The 19,447-nt window shown below is 38.4% G+C and overlaps 3 protein-coding genes across 6 annotated transcripts in view; 2 read left to right on the top strand and 1 right to left on the bottom strand.

Moving 5' to 3' along the window:
- LOC100877359 (zinc finger protein rotund) overlaps positions 1 to 8,699 on the top strand; it is a 136,894-nt gene extending 128,195 nt beyond the window's left edge. For both annotated transcript variants that reach the window (XM_076534273.1, XM_076534272.1), the window contains exon 6: positions 2,333 to 8,699. In XM_076534273.1, the coding sequence (XP_076390388.1) occupies positions 2,333 to 3,484 (1,152 nt within the window). In that variant the 3' untranslated portion in view covers positions 3,485 to 8,699. The remainder of the gene's footprint in view (positions 1 to 2,332) is intronic.
- A 4,223-nt stretch (positions 8,700 to 12,922) lies between these two features.
- Positions 12,923 to 18,301, top strand: Vps11 (vacuolar protein sorting 11). 3 transcript variants are annotated; one of them, XM_076534265.1, is made up of 16 exons: positions 12,923 to 13,085; positions 13,188 to 13,256; positions 13,352 to 13,525; positions 13,602 to 13,798; positions 13,873 to 14,134; positions 14,210 to 14,364; positions 14,431 to 14,664; positions 14,731 to 15,031; positions 15,110 to 15,298; positions 15,354 to 15,476; positions 15,560 to 15,687; positions 15,768 to 15,980; positions 16,052 to 16,224; positions 16,301 to 16,598; positions 16,680 to 17,477; positions 18,038 to 18,301. In XM_076534265.1, exons 1-15 carry the CDS (start codon positions 13,071 to 13,073, stop codon positions 17,428 to 17,430), a joined length of 3,282 nt encoding a protein of 1,093 aa, XP_076390380.1. In that variant the 5' UTR covers positions 12,923 to 13,070; the 3' UTR covers positions 17,431 to 17,477; positions 18,038 to 18,301. The 3 variants fall into 3 exon arrangements, with proteins under 3 accessions (XP_076390380.1, XP_003702880.1, XP_012139382.1); XM_012283992.2 differs by having other exon boundaries at positions 12,924 to 13,085; positions 16,680 to 17,002; positions 17,075 to 18,301; XM_003702832.3 differs by having other exon boundaries at positions 16,680 to 18,301.
- On the bottom strand, positions 17,836 to 19,350 carry LOC100882288 (uncharacterized). The gene is made up of 2 exons (XM_012283991.2): positions 18,319 to 19,350; positions 17,836 to 18,257 (listed from the first exon to the last, which is right to left on the bottom strand). The coding sequence occupies exons 1-2, from the start codon at positions 19,348 to 19,350 to the stop codon at positions 17,967 to 17,969; spliced, it is 1,323 nt and encodes a 440-aa protein (XP_012139381.1). The 3' UTR covers positions 17,836 to 17,966.
- Between the last annotated feature and the right edge of the window lie 97 nt (positions 19,351 to 19,447).

Below are 19,447 nucleotides of genomic sequence, written 5' to 3'. Positions count from 1 at the left end.
ATTGGGGAAATTCGACGTTGAGAGCGCTCAGAATTCCAGTTTGTGGATTGTCAAAAATTTGGAACATTCCTAATAACTCCTTCCATGTCTTATTATTCCGATTGCTACTTTAACTGTTACCGTTTACGTTTCATAAATGAAAGACTTAATTAAAACTTCAGTTAAACAGATGAATGTATTTTTCAATAGTCATTTATGTTTATTTTTCGAATATATAAAGTAGAAATCGAATCGTGATTGATTTGCTCCGTTCGTTTTCTAGAATCGAAATCGATCGTGCCTTGATGTTTCTCGCTCGACTTGCCGGGTATTCTAGTTGACTTCCGGTGATCGAGGACACTTCTGAATCATACTTACAATCGATCCTGCCTACTACATTTATTAAATATTCTCTTCTCAGCGCGAATACGAGCGGCGCTTTAATTTCCAGAGCATCTAGTCATCTGTATTACAAGAGATTGTATTTATCTAATTCGATACACTCGCGCGAGATGTCTGAATGAAATTATGAATGATAGAAAGCAGCGCGTATCGATATCGCGATCTACGTGTAAAATACGAGAGCATCGACACTGATATAGAAATCGATTATCCTTCGAAGGTCGTATAATCATTCTTGTATTCCTGGGGCGTGGCACGGTGCTATCCGAGAATGGAATCTGTCGTTTTACGTAACAATCACGAGCAATCCGCGATCAGCCAGGAAACCGATCGTATTTTGCCATCGTTCCTCGCGTGTCTAGGATAGTTTCTACGATTCCTCTTCGCGTCGTCCTGGTGCGATATCCTCTCATCCCCGATCGTTTCGTCTTTCCAAGAACTCGGAACACGCATCCTCGTAATTTCAGGACGGAATCTCGTGACCCCGGTGAATTACTTGTTGCTTTTCAACTCTGGTTTTCGAGGTCGAACGTTGGAACAAACAAACTCGAAGATCAACGATGCTGTTAATTAACCATTCTACTTTGCAACGCGTCGCAGATTCGATTACGAGAATTCGAGGCACTCGGAATTTAAAGGGCCGAGATTTCGGGGCGCTGCAGAGATTCGGCTCATTTGGAATTCGATGCAAGAAAATTTCAGGGTGTAGGAAACTGGGTGTGCACGAAGTGCCGAGAATTTAGAGCGGTATCGCCTCGACGCTCGATGATTCATCGCTAACGAGTCGACTATTACACGACACTGATTAGGATAACAACGTGCTGTCAAACGCGAGCACCGAGTTTTCGAAGGCTCTAGGTATATAGAAAGGATTAAAATTGAACTCCGGAGATATTTTCAAGCTGTTACTCGTGCTCGAAAGTGGCTGCGGCCTAATGAGGATTCAGTCTTGAACCGGTCCATTGATGGTGAAATTATAGCCGTTGATCGAGGTGGATTCGTGGAATCACCGGAAGTCAGCACAACTTTGTTTCCACGCCAGAAACACGACCACTTTTTTTCTCCTCGTGGAGGGTGGTATCAATTAGATCGGACAAATTAGAACACCTGTCGAGTCAATATTGATACCGTTGCAGAAATCGTGGCGAGCAAAAGCGGTAATGAGCCATCCTCTCGGCTCAACGTTGCCATCTTCTTTTCCACGAACGACCAAGCAGAACACGAGAGAAAACGAAGGAAAAAATAAGGGGAAAAAGAGATATTTAAGGCTACCGACGAACGAACTACCGTACAAAGAGAACCGAGACACCGCGAGCAACGAACAAAAAGGGGCAAAGAGTAACGGAGAAGGCGAACGACGAAAAGAGCGAGCGAGAGAGAGAGGAAAAGAAACGAAATAAAAAAAAAGACATGGAAAGGAGGAATTAAGAGAGGAAGAGGGAAGAGAGAAGGAGATCTCTATGCGGTAGCTAAAGCCAGTCAGTCAGGTATGCCTGCAGGCTAGGCCATGATAGACAAGGTCATCCTCTCCCCGCTTTACACGTACGCTCTGGCTACCGCCAGTCCTCGTTTACATTTATTTATTTATAAATATACTTACCGCGAGTGGTCGGCTAATGTGCCACCAGAGGGAGAGACGGGTAAGGTCTAGATGAAATCGAAAGATCGGAGGGAAACGGGAGCGAAATCGAACCGGTCCAAACGGTGCATCGCGCGGTATTTTAACGATCTAATTGTAAGATTATTTAATTACCGCACCCAGTTTATCGGTACTTACGAGTCTTTCGTCGATTCGTAGTACCCGTTTCGAGTTTAACCTAGGTCGTTCCCAAAGCCGGTAATTCGAGACTCCCAGCCAATACCCATATTCAAATTTATTGTCTATATATGTATATCTTTATCGCGTAGAATCCTTTCTGTATAACTTACGAGAGTCGTCGATTGATTACAGATCTTCGGTAGCAAGGCGGACCTGCAGCTCCACACGCAGATCCATATGCGCGAGGCGAAGCCGTACAAGTGCACCCAGTGCTCGAAGGCGTTCGCGAACTCCTCGTACCTGTCGCAGCACACCAGGATCCACCTGGGCATCAAGCCGTACCGCTGCGAGATTTGCCAACGGAAGTTCACCCAACTGAGCCACCTACAGCAGCACATCCGCACGCACACCGGCGACAAACCGTACAAGTGCCGGCATCCAGGTTGCACGAAGGCGTTCAGCCAGCTGAGCAACCTACAGAGCCACTCCCGGTGCCACCAGACCGACAAGCCGTACAAGTGTAACTCCTGCTACAAGTGCTTCTCCGACGAGCCCAGCCTGCTCGAGCACATACCGAAGCACAAGGAGTCGAAGCACCTTAAGACGCACATCTGCCAGTACTGCGGCAAGAGTTACACCCAGGAAACCTACCTGGCCAAGCACATGCAGAAACACGCGGAGAGAACGGACAAGAGACCACCTATCATCGGTACCGGACTCAGGCCGTCGATACACGCGATGACCGCCCATCATCAGGATCACTATTGGCCGAAAGTCAGTCCGGACTCGGTGATCAGCGACCTGCACGAGCGATTGCCTCATCATCACACCGACTACCATCAGAACCAGAACCCGGAGATGCTGTTACCCGGTCACGGGCATCGCGGCGAGTCCATAGAGAACGACTCGAGGCAACAAACGCCTCAACCGGGCGCGCCGAATCATCATCCGAACAGCAGCTCGGCGTTCACGCCGATCTCCTCGATCTCGATAAACTCGATCTCCTCCATGCAGCATCCGCTCAACCCGTTGAACCACCTGCATTATCCGACCAGCCATCATCCAGCCTCCAGGCCGTACCTCTACGAAGCCTTCAACTCGACGCAGAAGTCCTCGCCGGCCTCCTCCTCGTCCGGTGTCACGTCCGGCACCACCACCAATCAGAACGCCACCTCGTTCCCGAACCAGCTGATCAGTCTGCACCAGATCAGGAACTACGCGCACCAACCGAATCTGGGCAACCTGGGAAATCTGGGCAACCTGGGCAATCTCAGCAATCTGAGCAATCTCAGCGCGACGATGGAGAGCCACGCTCTTCTCGGCGGACTCAAGGAGAAACAGTAACTCCGGCTGGTCTCGAAGATTAGGAACAAACCGCTATTTCTCCTCGGTTTCTTCTTCTACTTCTTCTTCTTCTTCTTCTTCTTCGTTTTTGTTTCTTGCGATAGTGTCCCTTCCCTTTCGATCGTCCCGTTCGACGACTCGATCCTCTCCGTCGATTTTCTCCCTTCGACTCGAAGGGTAGCGCGTCGATCGACCTTACCGATCCGAGCTACCCTTCGACCTTCCTTTCGACTATCGTGTAGATCTTGCACGACCATTTAGAACCTATTTTACGGTGTGTGCACGCATCCGATCACGAGTGATTCTAAATCGTTCCTGTTCGATTAGCCGCGGTGCTAGGTGCTGATTAATTGCCTCCTGCTGTTCCGGAATACCCTTTCTTTTGCTTCGACGCCGTTTCGATCATTTTCTAGCCGGTGTACCGTTAAACGTGAAAGTTACATCGCGGAGTCGTTAACGCTTTTATTAGGGATATACGATCGTTTGCTTTTTAAATTTCTCTTTTCCATTATTAACCCTCGAATGCTGGACAAGCGGGTCGTTTCGGACCTTCGAGACGGAGCTAACGTTCGGAAAAAGAAAGATTTTGCTACATTGACAAGTTGTTCGTAATGTAGGAAAAAAACGGTCACCGTCTCGACGATCCATCGACCGCGAGTCGAACACGACGAATACGCTCGTTTCCCGATGATCGATCTCAAGAACGATCGAGGCGCCTGCAGATCCCCGTTTGCTGGTCAAATGCAAATCAGGCCGGGCTTTTAAATCGTTTTAATGCTACCGGGCATCCATGCATGAAGAGCGAAATATTAGAAAGTCCGTTCGATACGGTATCCGTATCGATCGGGACTTCTCCTTATATCGGTTCGCCGTGAATCGGCAGGATCGATCCCGATCACCGGTCAACCTCGATGTAACCAATCGTTTTACTTCTTAGCTGATTAACTTTCACGTTTCGAAGTTGCTTAGAAAGTAACCTGCTAGAACGATTATCGAATAAAACTGTGTTTCTCGGACGACTTGTTCGACTTGCCAAAGCAAATAGTCACCGACAAAAGAAGAGGAGAACCCTGGCACCGCGTTATCGATTGTTAGCTAAACGTTCCCTAAACTACTTTCGAAGGTTCCATAAAGTTCCAAGCTTTCTTCGTCCTTTCGCGCTTCTCCCGGTCTCGGATCTCTTTAGGTTTATTAATAGTATCGATTGCCTTTTTTTCCACGACTCTGATCTACCTTCTCTGTTTGCCTTTTGGGTTCTTGATCCACGCTGGTCCCATCGGTATCGCTGATCCTTCGATCCGTGTGTACCGCTTCGTTGTTTGTTTGTAATTTTTTCTAGATGACATTTATATTTTTAACACGTTGACTACCATTTATCTGATTACAAATATAGTGCTTGAAATTTCTTTATACGATAAATCACATTCTTTTTATCGATCAAAAGTTAGTAGTCAAAGTGTTAAACTCGTTTACGCTTGGGGTTGTTCAAGGTTTGAAGGAGAGGCTTGAAGTTTATGATTTCCGAAAGAATCATGCTCGATCAAAGGCTTCTTCGGTTTTTAAATCGAAGCGATTTGTTCTCTTCATCTTCTCTTCGGCAATACTACCATAGATAGGTTTCATTCACCGGGTGAATGTGAACGTTAAATGATAAGAAATTATTGTAGAATATTCTTGAACCCTTTCGGTGCTCGGCCCGAATAATAAAGGAGGATATTTTTGATGCATTTCAAATCTTCTGATTAAACAAATAAAAGCGCTGTTAACACTTTGACTGCCGCATGTAAAACGGGCTCGTGCAGTACAACATTGAAATTGTATATAATTAGTTAATTCACGATCTTAGATCTTTCTGTTCGTTTTTTAATTTACGTCAGATTCGAATCGGTGTTCATCGACGAATCCATAGCAGTCAGCGTGTTAATTCGCGTGTGTTATCCCTAAGATTTGGAAACTTTTCTGAACTAATCCTTTTATCACCGCATTTGTTTAAAAGATTGAATTTCCATGAAACGTTGTACCACATGGGTGGTACGTATCAGATCGGAACGTTGTTCGTAACGCGAACATGTACGATCTAAAGGATGAAATATTTGATCGAACAAAGCGCGTTTCGTGGAAATCGTTAGCGAGTCGTTGGCGGCCCATTGGATCGCGTGGAGAGATCCACAGAATCGATGCTTACCCTTCGAGCGGACAACCCCCGAAAAGAAGAGAGTCGAAAAATCGATGGGACCGCTTGGCAATTTCGTTCTTATATTCCTGCCTTCCAGGAGCACTGTTCGTAAGAGAGAATAGCAAAGCCAGGAGAAATCGTGTCGTAAGGTACACCTATTTTCCAAGGGGGGTGGTTCAACCAGCCCGAAACAGTTGGAACGGGGTGGTTGGGCATACCTTTCTGGGTCGAGTGGACGTTTCGTTCGCAACGGGATAATTAACGAAGAGAATGTATGTACGGTATGCACGTGAACGAGTGTGGTCGTTGGTATGTGTGCCAAAAGTATGGAAGCAAAGTGGATGAGGGATCTAAGCATCGTACGCACCTTTTAAATACGAATTACATGGACACAGATACAGACACAGACACACGTTGACACACGGATTTAAACGTGAGGGCACAAATCGCGTGAAAGAGATTTTAGGGTATATCGACGACAGTGCCACGAAATAATAAACGCGAAAGTAACGGAGATAATAGAAAATTAAAGAGGAATCAGGGATAAAGAGAGGGTTGAACACAAGGCGCACAGGAGAAAAGAGGATAGGAGAGAAAGAGAGAGAGAGTGAGAGAGAGAGAGAGGACGGTATGGAGAACCTCCTTGTATATAGTTATTATATAAATATATAAATATATAAATATATATATATAAATAAATGAATAAATAAATATTATATATATTATTATTATTATTAATTGATTGATCGGTTCGATTAATCGATCAAAGGATATGATTATCTTGATCAGTTCAGAAAGTATTGTATTTTGAAGCAATAAAAAATGAAGATTTTTTATGAAAGAAAATTTGAACAATGCGGTATACGTATATTTCAATAATTTCTTCGAAACATGTACGTACAAATTATTGCGATCTAACAAAATGACTAGCGAAACAATTTATGAAGTAAATTCGAAGTATATGATCGTTCCTATTGTTCGTCTTTTAATTTAATTAATAATTTCTAGTTTTGGTAGAAAAATGTCTACTTTTTGAGGTGATCACGGTGATCTAGCTGTTTGATTAATTAATCGATGTACGGTAGGTGCGTAAGGAAGAAAGAGAGAACGGATATAGACTTTACTGAAGATATTCTAAGTACCTTGTCTAAACGAGAAACAGCGAAAGAAGCGTGGAAATACGTGCGTGTTTGAGAGAAGACAAAGAGAGAGAAAGAGATAACGAAGAGGAGAAATGAAGTAAGCAATCGTTGCCCAAAGTTATATTTACGATAATTTGTCCGTTTCTTTAAGAACGCGTTTCCGTTTTCGATGCCTAGCCGACAATCAATCTCGACGATCTTCCTCGATCTGCCACCACTGATTTTCCTTTATTTTTTTTTCCGCTTCTTCCGTTTCGTTCTTGTTCTTGATCGTCGAGATCGATCGAACGGTTCAGAGGAAATATATAGGTGCATAGAAGAAATTCGTGGCGTACGTAAAACGCCGGAAACGATTTAGGTAAAAAGGAAAAAAAGGGAAGAAAAGAGAGATGAACGCGTGTACTGTGTAGATAATTTCTTGTTACGGCGCCGCGTGTGTGTCACGTTTCGCAAGCTCAATTTCTCGCGAAAAAAAACAACAATTTTCCTTTTCGTTTCGCCGAGAACAACCGTGTTTTACTTTTTCGTTTCATATTTTTTTTTCTTGTTCCCTCGACTATTCCTTCCGACACACACACACAGACACACACATACACACATATACGCGACACACATCGAGATGCTTGGAAAAATAATGAAGTTAGCGAGACGCGACACGTCGGTGCTTTACCTGTGCTCAAGTTGTTTAAAACTATTAGTTTGTTACTAAGACGAAGAATAGAACGAATGGATGCGAGAGTGAAAGACGAAGAAAGAAACGACGAGTGAAAGGTACGCGTGGATGAAGACAAAAGAGAACGAGAGAGGGTTGAATCCACGCGTTGACTGTCATGGGGTGATTCTTCGATGAAGGGTAAGTCATTTTCCCTTTTTCCCTTTCTCTTGTGTAATACAAGACTTCAATAAAGATTCGAAGACTTGTCCGATTTAATGAATTAACCCTCGATCGGCAGAGGCCAAGTTAACCCACACCTAAAATTAACAATCGATGTTTCTAAGATAATTTCGTACATAACGTTCAAAGAACTTAATATTAAATTTTATCTCCGAGTGGGTCAGCAGAGACCCGCCCTGCCGTACGAGGGTTAACTTTAACAAATATTTAACCCTTTCGACCTATTGGTAAAATCTACAAATTGTCTTTTGCGCTGTTCTTGATTTTTAAAATTATCTCAAAACTTACACGAAGGAAAATGTTCACTCGTCGAGGGGGTTAAACAAATTTTGAAAGCGTCACATTAAAAAGAAATGAAACGACTGTATCCTTAGTAATTGTTATTAACAGTTATCACCGTGGCAGTCAACGCGTCGGTGTGGAAGAATTTCACTCGCATTCAGACTCTCGTGTTTTCTTCTCCTCGACGTTAACCCCCTTTTTTTAATCAACGATGTCAACGACTTATCATAATAGCGCGTATTATCGTTTAATTTGACAGAAACGGGGATGCGTCGAGGATCGAAGAAGCGTACGTTCACGCAAACGATGTTTCCGGCGAAACATTGATCATATAAAACGAACAAAGAAAAAGAGAAAAAAGATACGAAGACTCTTGATTAGTGATCCATCTTTCTTTTTCTTTTTCTTTCGTTTTGACTTCGAAATATGAACACGGGAGAGTACAGGACGAGAGTCGAAGATTTTGTTTTTTTTGGGGGTGTATGGGTGATTTTACAACGTCTGATACCCCCGCGCTTTAATTGTGATCTTTTTTCTGTCTATCCTTTAGTTTCCATTGATTATTATTTTATTATTATTATTATTATTATTATTATTTTATTATTATTATTAATATTATTATTATTATTGATATTATTATTATTAATATTATTATTAATATTATTATTATTATTATTATAATTATGAATTTCGTTTAATAAACTGTCACGTTAAAAGAAATGTTCTGGACGAAAAAGATTGTGTACTGGACAGGCTGAAGGTTTTTTGTTTGTGTCACGTCATCCTTGAGGGACGCTGATTTGCGTTCAATTCCTACCCTCCACCCCCATCGAAACACCGTCTCCTTAATCTTCCTTAAAGTCGAAGGTGAGTCATGAAGGAATCCCTCATTTTCTACGAACTTGTACTCTTTCCCTTCTCTTGGAAAAAAATCATTGCTCCTTGTCGGGAATTTACAAGAGAAAATGGGGAAAGGGTTCTTTAAAAGGACCGTTCGATAAGTTGTTAATCTTCGTCTCTTTCTTGTATTAAAATTATACGAATCTACATTTAATTGTAATGGAAAATGTTTGTGCAATCAGTAGTGTAGGATCTTCCTCGAAAATCCTTTCCCCCTTTGTCTTCTACGACGTGTTATCGTTTCATTGTCTCGTGCGTTCGTTATATTTTTTCTCTCTTCTTTTTTGTGTTTAACGCCGACAATTGCAGAAACATGCCGTCCATTATGTTTTCAATGAAAAGAAATTGAAAATGCTTGCAAGGGGTGTAATAGATCCGTTGTTCTCGAAAATATAAGTTCCTTAACTCTCGAATGGCGATGGTCGACCGATTAAAGATCGAAATTTTTCATCAACGAGATGGAAATTATAACATTCATAAAATTGAGACTATTATTTAGAGTCATAGGTTGAGTCAGCAAAGATTCGACCTCGCCATTGGTGAGTTAAGCTTGTTGCGTTTGAGATTGATAGAGAAAGGAATTCGTTTTTGCATTATCTTGTTGCGGTAGTTTGCTTTTTGCACGTTTCGCGAGTCACATGGGGGTTTTTGTGGTTAACGGTGGAAACCACCGTGAATGTAAAACAATGTTAAATCGTTGGCGGCTGCGGCACACCTGTGTGGAAAGTGTCAGGTGGTAAGCGTTAATTCTTCGTTGATTCCTTTTGTTTTAATAGAGCGTTGAATTAGCGAGGAACTTTGAAATTTCTCTTTGGAAGTTAAATCCTTTTTATGCCATTATAATACTTTTATAAAAATCCTAATTGCGATGCTGTGAAACGTACTCGATTTTCGAATATTATATTATGTTTTAGTTCTAATGTAGATAGAATAAAAATGGAATTTGATTAGACAGCGTAGCCAAATTTTCTGTTTTATTTTTCAAGAAATTTTATCGGTTGAGAACTTTTTGTAACGAACAGATCCTGTCGCTCCTCGCTTGTAATCAGTTCCTTTGGGAAATTAAATCTGGCAACGAAATAAAGGCAGATTAAAAGTACGAGTCCTTTGAAAAATACATAAATCACTGTTCGAAAGAACTTAATCGCAATGAAGCTTCGAGATCGGACTGCTTTTATTTGCAAAGGCTTGAAGTTCGTTTTCATCGCCAAGATCATTCTATCCTATTCTGTTTTTTTTGAGATAACCGTTAATTACTAGAAAGGCTAGTATCAAGTGACGAATGTAGAAAGTTGGTTTGTTCTTTTCTTCTTTGCCTTTGATCGAACAGTTAATATTGTAAAATTGTTATGTACAATATAAGTAATATTTCCTACAAATAATTGTTCTTATTTTTTATTTGACAATTTTCCGATTTTATCTCGCACGAACCGAGAATGAGCATGAATGCATACTTAAACGAAGAGAGTGAAATAAGAAAAGAAGAAAAAATAACGACCGAGTGCGAATAGATGAAAGAGGATGAAAGGTTTGCAAGAGACGTAGACAACGTGTTAAGGTAAATCTAATTAATTATATTGCGTGGTACGAACAGAACTGTGATATTTTATTGTATAAAATTTACGAAGAACAAAATAGAAGACGGAGAACACTCGCTGCAAATACGAAGAATAACAAATCTCTAAAACGGATAAATATATTATATATATATATGATACTTATGGTAGAAAAAGCGCGCCGGACATTACTGTATTTTACAAAAAAGTGCATCCTTAAGCCGCGCGCATCGTCCCGAGTATCCCTTTTCGAACATTGAGACGCGCTTCTGTCGCGCAGAAGCTTCTTTACGAGGACGAAATCCAAAAAGATACGATATTTCTCGGAAGAAGATGCATGTCCTCTGTCCAGTCCATTCTCGATTGAAAAAGGAATACTCGGCGAACATCTTTTTTTTCGGGCCAATCGCGATGCCCTAGCGTCTAATCGTTTCCTGTTTGTAAAGTATATATATAGATATATGATATAGATATATTATATATATGAATTAAATGTTTGATAAGAAACAAACGATGAGCGAGAGAGTGAGAGAGAACGAGAGAGAAAGAGATAACCGAGCGACAGTAGAAATGAAGTATCATCGTTTTCACGACGTGTATATTCGAGAACGATTTTAAGAAGCACACACACACACACACATAACACACATGTACACGCAGTTTAAAATAGTTTCTAGAGTAAGTACCGACGTGCTACGTCTGTAAAAAGAAAAATATGAAAAAAGAAAGATCACATTTTTCGCGCTAACCGATCGTCCCTCGCCCGAAACCCATTGAATAAACTGGTGAAAGAATGTTGATGAAAATCGTGTTTCCTAATCCCTTGCCAATCGAGAACACCGCATCGGACAGATTTTTCAAACAGAATACAGGAAACGATGAATCTGTGATACTGCTGTAAAATGTTATGAATAGGGCGTCCTTGCCAAAAATTCAATTTCAGTCTTTGGACAATCGAGAAAGTTTCAAGCCATGTGAACAATTTCGAAATTATTGCAAAAGAATAGGGCACATCGTCGCAGCGTATGGCAGAGTCTCGATGTATTATCACCTTCGCACAGACTTTCACGCACGTTAATGGCGCTCCCTCGCCATTATAGCGCACAGAACCCACGCGTTCTATCGGTATACGGTGTATTTTCGTCTGTCGAATTTCTACGCGCTCAATTTCCATGCGTTAGATCTCCGCGCGTTGTCATCGCTATGCGTTACGCGATCTCTAACGACACGAGAGTCTATCGTGCAACTTTCAAAATTTGGGCAAAGCCTTTTCAATGGGATATTTATAACGTCTTACAGTGGTAAACTTCAGAAGATGGAAGAGAGTTCAATAAAAATTATTAAGAGAAGGAATATTATTAATAACGTAGACTGCGACCAATGAATTTGCTGCAATAAACATTTTTTATTCGCTTTAACGAGTTCGTTGAACATCGAGGAATATATCGCTGTAGACTTCTTTCGTTCTACGAATTATTGAAAACAGAAAATGAATTGAAAATTTTGTAGCATCAGTTTAATAATGTGCTCAGAAGGGCAAGAAAACCACTGAACGTGTTAATTCGTGGATACAACGAAACGATAGAAACGTGCGTTTTTCATTTTCTTTCAAACGTGGGCATCAGAAAAGGCACAAAAAAGGTACAAAAAGAGAAGTCGAAAAGAAACAATGGAAGGAAAAGCTCGTGTTCCTCGTGAAACAATCGAAATTCGCACAGGAGCCAGGTTCTTTCGCAAAGTTCCTTTAGAGACGATTTTCTCTACGAATACCGATCGAGAACGGAAAACGATAGTTCGTAGAAATAACGTATCGTTCTTGGTTCTCGATTGAAACTAACATCGCAAATATTGGAACGAATCTTGTGTATTTATAATCGACTTTCAGAACTTCTCGTGACCATTTCTTCTTGATTCCTTGCGTATCGCGCACAGACCGACCTTGTAAAACAGATCCCGCCCCCTCGTCGACATTAACTGTTCGTCCTTTTTAACAAATATAACAAAACTTACGTCTTACTAATCGAGAACGACGACCAGAAAGCCATCGCAGTCGATATGCAAAGAAGTAACGAAGTGTATCAATTTTATCGCGATTATATCTAAACATCTTTGCATTATCCATGAACACTGCCTTGGCATTCTGTGCTCGCAGAGTATTTCGTAAATCCTCACCAATATTTTTGTTTCAATTGTTTTCCAAATTACATTTTAGTTTCGTATTTGACGTTATAATATTTCGTTTCTTTTTGTACATTTATGCTAGATACTTTTTATATTTGCCTTTCGATCTATTTTCAGATAACAGCAAAGCGCGCTAAAATATTGAATTTTAGTTACTCGACAGATGGCGTAGTAATCGGAATTATTTTACAGCGACATCTTTGTAGAAGCGCGCGAAACTTGTACTCTCGAATACTGTCGGTATAATAGGAAGACGTGATTTATTGTATCGCGCATGCGCATAACGCGAGACATGTCAGAATCAGCTGATCGTGTGTGAGTGAAAAAAAAATGGCGACCGTACGGCTGTTTAATCCCGTTGTCAGATAACTGTCAAAAGAGGTCGAGCTTGCTGTTAGTCTACGTCGTTAATAATACTTCTTGCAAATGTGTACATAATTAGTCATAGTACGCGATGACATTTCACCAGGTCAGTTTAACGTTTTAACGCGTTGTTTCGTATAGCGTTCTTTGTTGGTCTTCCCTAACCTTGCTTTCCACATGCTGACAGTAAAGAATATTTAATTTTCAGTGGAGACGTTTTAATTTTTTCGATCTCAAGAAAGAAGTCGATGGCGGAGAAATTGCTAAGGCACTTGGAGTGAGTTGTTTTCAATTTGAATCTGTTACTTTCTAGAATGACGTTGTAGGTTAAGTTTTGTGTTCGATATAAATCGCACATATTTTGTTTGTTAGGATGCTCAAGTCACAGCAGCTACGAGCGGAAATGGCAATTTAGTTTTCGGTGATAATACAGGCAATGTGCATTTAGTGAGCAGGACTTACAACATTACCACTTTTCGAGCTTACGAAATCACGTTAACCTTAGCTCAACAAGTTCAACATTCCACGTTCCTGTTTACCATTGGTGTTAGTGGTATTTTAAATTTTTTATGAGCTTTTGTTTCCAAACTATTTGTTATTTTTGGCTAATGTATTTATTTAGGAGGATGAGCTGGGTTGTAATCCTACGATAAAAGTCTGGAATTTGGCTAAACCAGATAAACAAGGAAATCCAACATGTGTCAGAATAAGTAGAGCTATACCTAGCTACAGAGCTGTTCCTGCAACCACATTGTGCGTACATACTAGTCTTAATTTAATGGCCATTGGTTTTGGAGATGGCTCAATTATGCTTTATAGGTAGGTAGAAATTAATTAATAATTATTTTTTGACTATTATCGCAAATTTGTGATATGTAACGTTTGATTTTTAGAGGTGATTTGACCAGAGAAAGAAAAAATAAAATAAAAGTGCTGAAAGATACAAATCTTTCAATCACTGGCTTAGCAATAAGATCCACGAGCAAACAAACTCATTTGTTTGTTGCCACACCAAGCAGTGTTTTTCTTTATAATGTTACTGTTAAGGATAAAGAATTTAAATCGACCCTAGATACCATGATGGGATGTGCTAAAAAGTGTAGTGTCCTTGCAGACTCTGTGCAAGACAGTCACTTCATGATTGGCCATCATAAAGTAATAATCATAATGAGATTTCATGGTGACATACAGACTAAATGCATATCTGTTAATAAATTTGTATTATTTTAGGCAATTTATTGTTATACACCAGATGGTAAAGGCCCTTGTTATGCTGTAGGAGGTGAAAAAATAATGCTAGAATGGTTTAGAAGTTACTTAGTTATCATAGCAAAAGAAGATCCTGATGATACGAGAACGGCAACCACTATTTCTGCAAAACCAAGGCAATAACTTTGTACATAGAAATTTTTCCTATTAAGAATACGTTTTTAAAATTTGTTTATTTATAGTACTATAGAACCAATACCTCCAGGAGTAGATAAACACATAATCACGGTGCTGGATATCCAGAATAAATTCACCGTTTTCTCTGCGCCAATGTTATCCGTGCAAGCAGTGTTATCAGAATGGGGAGGTTTTTTTATACTCAGTGGCGACAGTAAACTGTACCACCTGGATGAAAAAGACTTGCAATCAAAATTAGCGTTACTTTTTAAAAAGAATTTATACGATGTGTCTATAAGGTAAATAATAGTTGTACACATCCAAAATTGTTATTGAATTGTTGCTTAATATTGTACTATTTTCAGAATAGCTAAAAATCAGCAATACGACGCTGAAGGTCTTGTCGATATATTTCGACAATACGGCGATCATTTGTACTCAAAAGGAGATCATAATGGAGCGATAGAACAATATATAAAAACTATTGGCAAATTGGAACCATCTTATGTAATCAGAAAATTCTTAGATTCTCAGCATATCGATAATTTAACCACTTATTTGCAAGCTTTACATAAAAACGGACAAGCAACGGAAGATCATACCACTTTATTATTAAACTGTTATACAAAATTGAATCAGACAGATAAATTGAAGGAATTCATCATGGTAAATAATCTTTGATTTAATTTCTTGGTAATAAATAGATCATGAATATATCTGTATCTTTTTAATTGATCATTTTAGACGAAAGACAGAGAGGTCGACTTTGACGTCGAAATTGCGATAAAAGTTTGTCGCCAAGCATCACCGGAAGATGCCTTACTTCTAGCACAAAAACACAATCGTCACGAATGGTATCTTCGTATTCAAATAGAAGATAAACATGAATATAAAAAAGCATTAGAATACATGGCAACTTTAGAGTTCGAAGAGGTATGTGTATATTTTGCAGTTCGTTGTACGAGATTAATTTTAATTACTTTCTTAGGCGGAATCTAACATGAAAAAATATGGTAATATACTCATAGAAAATGTGCCAAATGAATCTACACAATTTTTAAAAACATTATGTACCAAGTATAGACCTTCCAACAAGCCGCTCGTTGATCAGGTAAAGTTGGATAATCATTAATCAATAGATATAGAAATAATGCATTAGTCGCAATGAAATTAATATGAATTTGCGTAATTCAGGAAATGTTAGATGGTACCGTGGACCAATATTTTGATAAAGCTAATCCAGAAGATTTTATCCATCTGTTTTTAAACAATTCAGAACGTCTGGTAGAGTTCTTAGAACATCTGGTAAAAACAGATACCAAGTTAGTGTGTTAGTACAAATATTCAAAAGAAATATACATGAATGATTTGTATTCTATAACTTAAATGTGTTTATGCATAGATGGAGTACTCTAGTATATAACACATTGGTGGAACATTATCTTCATGTATGGTCAGCCTTAGATAACAATGTAACTAAAGTGCAATATGAACAGAAAATTATTCGATTGTTGCAAAGTTCGGAGGCGTGTTACGATAGAGACCAGATATTAATTTTATGTCATCAGCATAACTTCAGACGTGGTTTAATCTTTCTATACGAAGAAAGTAAATTGTATGTAGAATAGATTTATACCACCATTATTATATTCCTAAGTTTTATGTTTTATATTATATTGTCAATAGGTATCAGGAAATATTACGATTTCATTTACGGGAAGGTGACAGTGAGCAAGTTTTGGCTACTTGTAAACGATTTGGTCATCAAGATCCAAATTTATGGGTGCAAGCATTATGGAGTGTCGCGAGAAACAAAGATGCGCCAACGAAACTTCTTGCAGATATATTAGGCTACATAGGTATACTTCAAATTCAATCTAATTTACTCTTTATTTTTGTTACACATTGTCTCATGAAGGAAAAATACATTCATAGCACAAGAGAGACTTCTATCGCCACTAATGGTAATTGATGCAATTTCAACTTCGCTTTCTTGTACTCTGGGAGACGTGAGGACTTATTTAAATAGTGTGCTGCGACAGGAGCATGAACAGACACAGGCAGACATAGAATTAACCGATAAATATCGAGCAGATACTCAAAAAATACGAGAACAAATAGAATCGATTAAAAATAACACGATCATATTTCAAGGATCACGTTGCAGCGCATGTCGTGATCAGTTAGAATTACCATCAGTACACTTCATGTGTCAACATTCGTATCATCAACAGTAAGCTGACATTATATATCATGTTAGACATAAATATGTTATAACAAAATATTTTATCGTATCATTGTTTTGTCATGTTAGCTGCTTCCAAAGTTTTTCGGAAAATGAGAACGAATGCCCTGCTTGCTTGCCAAATAATAAGAAGTTATTAGACATTATTAGAGCACAAGAACAATCCAGAGATCTTCATGAAACATTTCACAGTCTTCTTGACCGAGCGGAAGATCCATTTTCTTTAGTAGCCGATTATTTTGGACGAGGTGTCTTCAAGAAATTAATGGTGATCACTGATGCCGATAAATCGTTGTCTGCAGCATCGATGAAATTCGAAGAATCTAAATTAAATTACGGACCAGGAGCAGAGGCCAGAATTAGATTAACAGAGGGAAAAAATACGTCACTAGGTAAAGGCAACTTTATTAAACAAAAATTTGTTTTAATTGAAACCCATCGTTTCCACGGAATTATTTCTGCAGCATTAGACGATCGTTTGCGTGCTTACCCAAAGTCGGATCTTTACTCTTCGTCGTTAGAAGCAAACATTTCTGGCACAGGTAGCGGTATATCTACTCCTCGAGTAAATTCAAGAAAAGCTTCGCCAGTGCCTATAAGAGAGGCGCGTATTTTAAATAATACAACGCCGAAATCATCACCGATACAAAAATCTTTCATACCGCCAAAAACACCTATCACGCCATCGAATCCATTCGAAAATGATGACTACGATGAATCGAAGAATCCATTTTTCGAAGACAAAGATGAAAATGATGATGACACATTTAAGGACGATGATGATGATTATAACAAAAATTTAAATCCTTTTGCTAGATAAAGTGAATTATATTCAGCCATTTCAGTTATTAAGTCCACAGATAAGTAGTAAGTGAATTATACGTTGTTACAGAAGATCACGAATTGTCGAGCCTTGTAAAAAGAACATCATAAACATTATTACTATACGCAGATAATTGTAAATTAATTTAAAAAATTCAGTTCAGCTTTGATCAGCGTATTCTTTCAGAACGATACAAAATTTATTCGTTAGCTTAAAATTGTGAATTGTAAATTATTTCTTCATTTTACATGTACATTTTATGGTGATCCCACATTTCGTACTTTACAGAATTTATAATGTAAAGCGTTAATGAAACGCGTTTTCTTTTTTTTAATTTTTTTTCCTTTTTTGTATATATTGATTTATATCATATTTCAAATCTTTATATAAACGTAAACAAAATATCTGGTAAATAATTTATTTAACAAGTATTATTATAAATCGCATTTTACAAAAAAAGATACATCTACCAAAGTAAGTGTTTTCCAAATATTAAGTAATAAACAACTTATACATAATAAAGCTCACAACCATTATACATGATCCAAAATATGTTTCCATTCAAATATCTTATCACTTACTCTAAAAGCATTCCAAATTTCAGTTGTTTCTGGAGTTCGTGGCTTTCTAGAAACAGAAGTGCAATATTCTTCTGTAGATACAGGTATAAAAAAGTCAGAAAGTATTGGCACAGCATCTTTTTGTCGTGGTTCTGGATCTTTACTACGAATTAATCTACATGGCAACTGACTTTCATCTATGGACAGATCTACTAAATTTTTATAAACAGCTTCATCAAGAGGAAAATCCAAAGCAGTAGAAATCTGAAAAAGAATATAACATTGTATTTTGTGACAACACATGAAAACAGTTTCTTTTCAATACCTTTCCATTTATGAAATGTTTGCACCAAACTGGCAAATGTTCAATATCAGTTGTAATTTTTTGCTTTTTCATTTCATTTAATTTATTAATTGTACACATGATTGAATTGTATTCTGGTTTTGCCAATTTTTCTCCAGAAGTACTTGGTTTCATAAAAGTTCTTTCATCAGTTTCTGGAGTTTTCAAATCATCATTCTTTTTACGCAATACTCCTGGACCAATGTAAGGTTTTATTTTGGGACCATCCACATCACGGATCACAGTCTTCTTGACAGGAGAGCTTTTTACTTTGGATGCAGCTTTAAGGTATTTGTGACATGGCATAACATTAGACTTTGTACTTAAATTTCTTTTGGATGCAGCTAATGTTTTACTCGTAGCATTTGCTTTTTTTGAAGTAGTTCTACTAGAACAAGATTTAGTTTTATGAGCTGTAATTTCTAAGTCTGAAAATTTTTTAGTCAAGTAATTATTTCCTTTATCATCCAACGTTTCATTTTCTTTTCCTTTCTTACTTTTTACATAACTTCTTGAAGCATTAGTTTTAACAAAATTTTGAGACTTCACAGTTTTATTCAAATTTTTATCTTGTTCAACTAAAGATACTGAAGAAGGTACTACATTATTGTGTGAACGTTTGTTAGAAATTTTTGGTTTAATATCTTTAGAATTTGCTTTGATGTTTTTAATATTTGTATTGTCACTTAAAGGTTTCTGATTCTCTATTTCTATAGGATTTTCATCAAGCGTATAAAGAGGAGGTGCGTTAGAACATACGGTTAACGAGTCATTCTTGCGTGTGCTATCAAAAGTTTTTAAATTCTTATCTTCTTTATTATTACATGATTTATTAGATTTTACTAATTTAACGGGTTTATCAAGTGTTACGATACTGATAATCCTCGGTTTATTCGATTGCCCAATATTTTTCTGATCTATCGTACGTTTTGATTCTCCCGCTGCCGATTCGTTAGTGTCAGTTTGGTAAAATCTGACTTTTGGTCTCACAAACAATTTTACATCATCGGTCATTGCGAACAATATCGTAAGACTTTCAAGTTTAACACGCTATGCATACAAAGACATTTACAGCAACTGTCATAAGAATTTCGGCAACATAACCTTCAAA

The sequence above is a fragment of the Megachile rotundata genome, chromosome 8, assembly GCF_050947335.1.
Source record: "Megachile rotundata isolate GNS110a chromosome 8, iyMegRotu1, whole genome shotgun sequence".
In the NCBI taxonomy this organism is placed as follows: Eukaryota; Metazoa; Arthropoda; class Insecta; order Hymenoptera; family Megachilidae; genus Megachile; species Megachile rotundata.
Note: the sequence above shows the minus strand (reverse complement) of the source record. Positions and strands in the feature narration are given on the sequence as shown.